At 36.1% G+C, this 8,601-nt stretch overlaps 1 protein-coding gene across 1 annotated transcript; it reads left to right on the top strand.

The window, feature by feature from the left end:
* Positions 1-5,342: 5,342 nt before the first annotated feature.
* LOC127849011 (uncharacterized) lies at positions 5,343-7,457 on the top strand. The gene is made up of 2 exons (XM_052381734.1): positions 5,343-6,258; positions 7,111-7,457. The coding sequence occupies exons 1-2, from the start codon at positions 5,343-5,345 to the stop codon at positions 7,455-7,457; spliced, it is 1,263 nt and encodes a 420-aa protein (XP_052237694.1).
* The last annotated feature ends 1,144 nt before the right edge of the window (positions 7,458-8,601 follow it).

Raw genomic sequence — 8,601 nt, 5'->3', positions numbered from 1 at the left:
TTCTATCGTTCGGAAACCAGTATGTAATAATCATATCTGGCAGAGTATTGTGTGTATTTTAAAATGTATTACTAGACTAAAACAGGGACGAATTTTGAATAATAGCTGCAATGTTCAGCTATTTCAACTTGTTTCTGAAATATCTTAAGCTCATCTATTTTTTGGAAAAAAAAGAGCTAATGTCTTCACCTGAGCGTCGGCATCGGCGTCCAGTTAAGTTTTGTACTAAGGTCCACTTTTCTCCAACTTGATACACGTACTTGCTATCATAAGGGCACTGGGCATGCAAAGTTAGTTTAGTCTTGTCGGCATTTTGACATTATGTGCCCTTTTATGCTTAGAAAATTGAAAAGTTGGTTAAGTTTTGTGTTTAGGTCCACTTTATTCCTAAGGTATCAAAACTATTTCTTTCATACTTGCAACACTTACTAACTATTATACGGGGACTGTCCAGGCAAAGTTTTGTAACTCTGACTGGCATTTTGACAGAATTATGGCCCCTTTATACTTAGAAACTTGAAAATTTCATTTAGTTTTGTGTTTAGGTCCACTTTACTCCTAAAGTATCATAGCTATTGCTTTAGACTTGGAAAACTCGCTAACTATCATATGGGGACTCTACAGGACAAGTTGCATATAACTCTGGTTGGCATTTTGACTGAATTATAGCCCGTTATTGACTTACTCACTTTGAATAATTTGTTAAATTGTGTGCTTAGGTCCACTTTACTTCTAAAGTATCAAGGCTATTGCTTTCAAACTTCAAATACTTTAATACTATCATGTGCATACTGTACCTGGTAAGTTGAATTTGACCTTGACCTTTAAATGACCTTGACTCTAAAGGTCAAATTATTAAATTTTGCTTAAATTGCCATAACTTCTTTATTTATGATCAGATTTGATTCATATTTTGACATAACAACACTTACCTAATATACCACAGTAGACTCTACCTAAACCTTCCCCCATGATCCACCCCAGAATCCCCCCCAATAAATAATTTTTGTTTCCCTTTGATTTCTTATTTCTGAAAGATCATCTATCAAATGACCACACCCTCACACTATACCCTACTCTCCCTCCGACCCCCCTCCCGACCCCCCCCCAATTTTTTTTTGAAACATGGTTAAAAAACACAAAAAAAATATTTTTTATTATTTTATTTTTTGAAAAGGTTATGTAATAAATGACCACACACCCACACTATTCACCCCTCTCCACCCCACCCCTGCCTCCTTTTTGATTGAAGTATTGAGATAGGTCCTTACACCTTTAATAAGAAAAATAGATGAGCGGTCTGCACCCGTTAGGCGGTGCTCTTTTTATGTCCCCCACTATAGTAGTGGGGGACATATTGTTTTTGCCCTGTCTGTTGGTCTGTCTGTCTGTCTGTTTGCACCAACTTTAACATTTGCAATAACTTTTGCAATATTGAAGATAGCAACTTGATATTTGGCATGCATATGTATCTCATGGAGCTGCACATTTTGAGTGGTAAAAGCTCAAGGTCAAGGTCATCCTTCAAGGTCAAAGGTCAAATATATGGGTCAAAATCGCTAATTTAATGTACACTTTTGCAGTATTTCAATATTCAAGATAGCAACTTGATATGTGGCATGCATGTGTATCTCATAGAGCTGCACATTTTGAGTGGTAAAAGGTCAAGGTCAAGGTTATCCTTCAAGGTCAGAGGTCAAATATATGTGGCCAAAATCGCTCATTTTATGAGTACTTTTGCAATATTGAAGATAGCAACTTGATATTTGGCATGCATGTGTATCTCATGGAGTTGCACATTTTGAGTGATGAAAGGTCAAGGTCAAGGTCATCCTTCAAGGTCAGAGGTCAAATATATGTGGCCCAAATCGCTTATTTTATAAATACTTTTGCAATATTGAATATAAACTTGATATTTGGCATGCATGTGCATCTCATGGAGCTGCACATTTTGAGTGGTGAAAGGTCAAGGTCATCCTTCAAGGTAAGAGGTCAAATATATGTGGCCCAAATCTCTTATTTTATGAATACTTTTGCAGTATTGAAGATAGCAACTTGATATATGGCATGCATGTGTATCTCATGGAGCTGCACATTTTGAGTGGTGAGAGGTCAAGGTCAAGGTCATCCTTTACAAGGTCAAGGTCATCCTTCAAGGTCAAACATCATATAGGGGGACATTGTGTTTCACAAACATATCTTGTTTAATTTTGTGTTGTCTTTTGTTATGGGAGAAAGCCAGAGTACCCAAGGAAACCCCACCTGTCAGGTATGGTGATCACCAACTAAACTCAAATGGTTCAGGGAACAGGGTTTGATTTACATGGCTTTAGTTTAACATGGTAAACACTAACTTACATCATTTGTTCATATGATATCATGGCTCAGTTCTGAGGTGGCTATGGAAACGGCACATATGCCGGCTCAGCTACGGGTCTCAGGTGAGGTCCTCATTACCTTTGACCCAATTGTTAGTCTTTTGATGTTGTTTTTAGCGAGGCTGTTTTCAGAGAAAACCCGAGCTATTGCCATAGCCTGCTCGTCGTCCGCCGTCCGCCGTAGGCGTCGTGCTATAACCTTAACATTGGTTCTAAAATCAAAGTGCTTCCACCTACAACTTTGAAATATTTTTATGTAGATGCACATTGATGAGTTCTACACGCCACACCCCAAATCGCTTATTTTATGAATACTTTTGCAGTATTGAAGATAGCAACTTGATATTTGGCATGCATGTGTATCTCATGGAGCTGCACATTTTGAGTGGTGAGAGGTCAAGGTCAAGGTCATCCTTTACAAGGTCAAGGTCATCCTTCAAGGTCAAACATCATATAGGGGGACATTGTGTTTCACAAACACATCTTGTTTAATTTTGTGTTGTCTTTTGTTATGGGAGAAAGCCAGAGTACCCAAGGAAACCCCACCTGTCAGGTATGGTGATCACCAACTAAACTCAAATGGTTCAGGGAACAGGGATTGATTTACATGGCTTTAGTTTAACATGGTAAACACTAGCTTACATCATTTGTTCATATGATATCATGGCTCAGTTCTGAGGTGGCTATGGATACGGCACATATGCCGGCTCAGCTTCGGGTCTCAGGTGAGGTCCTCATTACCTTTGACCCAATTGTTAGAGTCTTTTGATGTTGTTTTTAGCGAGGCTGTTTTCAGAGAAAACCCGAGCTATTGCCATAGCCTGCTCGTCGTCCGCCGTCCGCCGTAGGCGTCGTGCTAAAACCTTAACATTGGCTCTAAAATCAAAGTGCTTCCACCTACAACTTTGAAATTTTTATGTAGATGCACATTGATGAGTTCTACACGCCACACCCATTTTTGGGTCACTAGGTCAAAGGAAAAGGTCACTGTGACCTCAAATATCAAACTTAAACATAGGCTCTAAAAATCAAAGTGCTTTCACCTACAACTTTGAAACTTCATATGTAGATGCACGTTGGTGAGTTCGACACGCCACACCCATTTTTGGGTCACTAGGTCAATGTCACTGTGACCTCTAATATAAAACTTAAACAAAAACCTTAACATTGCCTCTAAAATCAAAGTGCGTCCACCTACAACTTTAAAACTTCATATGTAGATACACCTTGGTGAGTTCTACACGCCACACCCATTTTTGGGTCACTAGGTCAAAGGTCAAGGTCACTGTGACCTCTTATATAAAACTTAAACAAAAACCTTAACATTGCCTCTAAAATCAAAGTGCTTCCACCTACAACTTTGAACTTTATACGTAGATGCACCTTGATGAGTTCTTCACGCCACACCCATTTTGGGTCACTAAGTCAACGGTCAAGGTCACTGTGACCTCTAAAAAATCTGACAAGCTTTCGCAGCCGAGCGTGGCACCCGTTATGCGTGCTCTTGTTTAAATATTGTACTGGGCTTATATTGAAGACTATAAGTGGTTTCTATTACAAATAATAAATATTTATCAAACAAGCAATTCCATTGGACATAGCAGCTCAAGGTGAAATATCTCAGGCATGACAAAGACAATTGTATGAATTGTTAATTTCTCATTTATTTGATAAGTTTGTCTGTAAATGCATTATTTATTATTTAACAGTACATTCATTAAAACAAGTTTTGAGTCATAACTTTGCATTCCAGTCGTCTGCAGTGAAAAATACTCGAGTATACCCATGGTATCAATTTCACTTAAACCAACTATTCTCGTTGTTTTATTGATTCAACACAACCTTGATTTAAAATATTTTCTTTTTATGCTTAAATTAACCAACCGTAAAGTCACGTTACAGATGACATAGTTACCTTGTTTACTGAGGTACAAGCTTTCGAACGAACTCGAATTGTATTTTGTGTTGGATAGTTGTAGTGTTAGGTGTTGCTTGTTAACTGATACCCAACAATAGCTAGATTGGCGTGATTTTCTGAATTCTTTAATTTCGCTTACCAGTATTAAGAGATACCAAAATATTGAACGAAAATTAAAGAGATTCTAAGAGATCTTAAGTGTGAATATTGTAAAATTCATTCACTTAAATGGCAACCTTTTCACAATCCACCATTGAGAAGGGATCTGACATGGTCCAAGACTTCTTTTGCTCGACCTGTGAAGATAAATTGGCTGATTTCTACTGTGAATCGTGTGTGAAGTTTTATTGTGGAAAATGTATTGGCATGCACAGTCAGTTGTTTACAAAACATGCCCCCTTTGGAAGGGGAGATATGAAAAATTGGCCAGTGGCCAAGAAGGTGGAAGATTTTCTCCTGAAATGTGACGTCCATAAAGAAGAAAACCTAAAAATGTTCTGTAATGAACACAATGAGCTGTGCTGCGCAAGTTGTGCATTCCTTAATCATAGGTATAATTTTAACTTTATTTAATAATAGAAAACACCACTTTTATTTCGAAACAACGATGGGGTTTTCAAACTTATTTGCAAGGAACTAAATTAAATTACTAGCCAAATAAATATTTTTTGATAATATCAGCAAAATGCTTCTTTATTTCAGACAACCATTAATTTGTTTATGTCAAATTATAATAAATAGAAGTCTGCAGAATTAGGGCATCCTTTGTAAGTGGGTCATTGATTTAAAAAAAATGAATACGTAGGTGTTAGATTTAAATAAAAAAGGATATTTGTAGGTTATAACATGCTGTGAAACCAGATTATTTTTAGATTTCCATGATAAAAGCTGTCAAAATATGTATGCTAGTATTTAATATAATTTTACGTGTTTTTCCACTTTCTTTCAGACAATGTCAAAAGGTAACTCTTATATCCGAAAAAGTGAAAAGTCAGTCCACAGACATTCAAAAACTGTCGGATTATATCCAATCTATTCTGGAAAAAATGATTAAACTCCAAGACAACCAGCTGGCTAGCATTCAGTTTGTGCAAAGTTCATATGATGAGCAGTTACACACAATACAGGAAACTCGCAGAGAAATAAATGCAGCCTTAGACACAATTGAACAGAAGACACTGAAGGAAATGAAAGATACCTTAACCAAACTGCAAGCCTCCTCGAAAAGTGATGTTGACAAATGCATCCGGCTAAGGGATGAATTAAATCAACTTCGTAACGCCATACAGGACATAAGTGATAAAAGCGGACTCGAAATATCCGTCATAGCCAAAAGGAAATGCGAGGATAAAATAGAACAGTCAAAAACTTTTTTGAAGAACGCTCTTGAGGTTAAAAATTCAATAACATTCAAGCCTAATGGTGACATTGTACAGTACTTGTCCAAACTGTCAGGTCTCGGGAAGATAGAACACAGATCCGATACATTTATGTTACAAGATCATCCAAACAAGGTGTTCTCTGTGCAGGGGAAGTCTGTACAAAATGTGAAAATATCGAGTGATTCAGAGGAATGCTGTATTACAGCCGTCATAGTTCTCCCAGACGGACAGGTCCTAGTAGCAGACATGGGTAATAACAAAATCAAGCTTCTTGACCAACAGTACCAGGTGGTGAGTCAATGTAGTGTGACTGACTTACCATTTGATATGTGTCAAATCACACACAGTGAGGTGGCTGTGACTAATGATAATCTACTTTTCAAACATGAGGTCCAGTTCATCACGGTCAAGAACAGGCAGCTGGTGACAGGAAGAAAGCTTCAGTTACAACATACATGTATGTCTATTGCCTTCCACCAGGGAGACCTGTTTATTCCTAATATGACGGCACTATACAAGTATACACTGAGTGGCAAACTTGTCAGCAAGATGTATGAGGATACATCAGGCTCTTGGACGGGTAAGAATCATAGTTTAGTAATCTTCATTTATTTTGGGATATATTTAATAAATTGACTTAGATTTTACAATCAGTTTCTTATTTACGCCTAAAATAACAATAAACTTAAGAATAACAATTTCATCTTTAGTTCGTTTAGACATTCACTGTCTTAGCCATGTTCAAAATATTGTTAATTCATTTAATTTCGTTAAATTTATATCTGATAATAGACTTTGGATATAAAACTAAAATTGTATTTGTCATGGAATGGACACCACAACATTCATTTTGATTTCCTGTGAATTATATTGATTTTAGAGTAGACACTGCTTACTTTTAATAACCACTTGTAACCTGGGATTTTTAGGTTTTGGTAAAAAAAATTATTTTTCAGTAACTGAGTTTGAATTTATAATTCAACAAGCGACTTATGTAACTGATGAAGGCACTAGACACAGTATTTAAATTTCAGTAACAAATATATCGATAGCCATTATAGTCTTTTGTATGATTGTATGATTGTAAAGTAAAATATTTCAATATCATTATGTGTCAATAACATTATATTTATGTGAATATGTGTTGGTTTCGTCTTATTATTGCATGTTTTATTTCCTTCTATGTTGTTGTGGAGGACTTAAAATCTTCAAAATCAGTCTCCTACAAACACGTCAAACATTGACAGAACACAAAACACTGGAACAGAACTTCCTGCCACACATACATATTAATTATAATTGGATTTGTTACATATTTTGGTGATTTGTTGTACCTGGTATTTATCAACTCATAAGAAAGACAGTTTCAATGAGATTTGTTCTTAACTAATACAGATAAAATTCAATATCTTGATGTTACTCTGTATTGCAGTATGGAAGTGTGCTGTGAGTCCCACAGGGGACAAGTTGTACATCACTAACAACTCCCAGCACAAGCTTATCACCCTGGCCAGGAATGGTTCTGTCCTTGCCACCTTCACTGACCCTGCACTACAAGGCCCACGTGGTGTATACGTGACACCTGCAGGCCAAGTGTTGGTCTGTGGATTTTTGTGCGATGTTATCTTACAAGTGGATAGTGAAGGCAGAAGGAAGCTGGCCACTCTTGCTACAAAGGAGGATGGGGTGGAGTGCCCAAAATCAGTCTGCTACGACAGACACACTGCCTCTATCATTGTGGGAATTAATAACAGAATCCTGGTGTTCAAAGTGCAATAGAGTTGCTTTACATGTATTTTAATATGTGAATCAAATATTTAAATGAGACTGAGTTTTTGTGCAGTATAACAGTGTGGTATGATACTTAACCAATGTAAGTGTCTTTGAGATGCATTTATTTTGTAAACAAATTATGGGATTAATTCATAGAATGTTTAAAGTTTCTGTGAACATTAAAACTGCATAAAGTTTATTACATTGTTTCATCAATAACCATTGTTTTTATGTCCCCCAGTCTATACTTAAACTTTTGCAATATTGAAGATAGCAACTTCAGATTTGACATGCATGTGTATCTCTGAATTTGCATATTTTGAGTGGTGAAAGGTCAAGGTCATCTTTCAAGGTTAAAGGTCTAATATATTGGTCAAAATTGCTCATTTAATATACACTAAAACTTCGTAACAACTTCTCATATGCATATGTATCTCATATAGCTGAACCTTTTGAATACTGAACTAGGTGGTGAATAGTCAACGTCATCTTTCAAGGTCAAAGGTCAAATATATGGGGGGCATTGTGTTTCACAAACAAATCTTGTTTGTGTTTCCCTTTGACTCAACAAATTCACATGAACTGCTTGTAACATTAAAACAAGTTTAGTCTAAAAACGTTGTTTTGTAATTAACATCACCTCACAATCACATTTGTTGTAATCATTATATCTTAACTGTGTTTAATCTTTGGTATTTATGTTTGATGTCTTCTCTTGTTTTCTGCACTGAATTGTGAACAGTCTTTAATTGCACTTCATTTTATCTGAAATATTATTAAATATTAGTATTTGGTCAATCAAATATCGATTAATGATTAGCTGTAATAAGCTAACTCAAATCATGCCCCTAGAGTCCAAGCTGGTTACATTATTTCTATAGATATATTTAGTAGATAATTAAAACAATCTTTTCTGAAACCATTAAGGTCTGCTGTTTTTTTTTAATGTAAGGTGGTCCTCTACCAAGGTTGATAAAATAATGCCCCCATGATAAAAATTGGCCCCACCCAAGGGCTTTATAAAACTTTATATACTGATTTGTAGTTAAAGAAACAGATTCTGTATCCTTTCAAAGTTGTTTAAATTGTTTTGTTCGGTTATATATGTAGGTCACTGGAGCTTAAAATAGATTTCAACAATTAAAACTTC

The sequence above is a fragment of the Dreissena polymorpha genome, chromosome 10 (genome assembly GCF_020536995.1).
Source record: "Dreissena polymorpha isolate Duluth1 chromosome 10, UMN_Dpol_1.0, whole genome shotgun sequence".
Taxonomy (NCBI): Eukaryota; Metazoa; Mollusca; class Bivalvia; order Myida; family Dreissenidae; genus Dreissena; species Dreissena polymorpha.
This window is presented reverse-complemented; position numbering and strand designations above follow the sequence as displayed.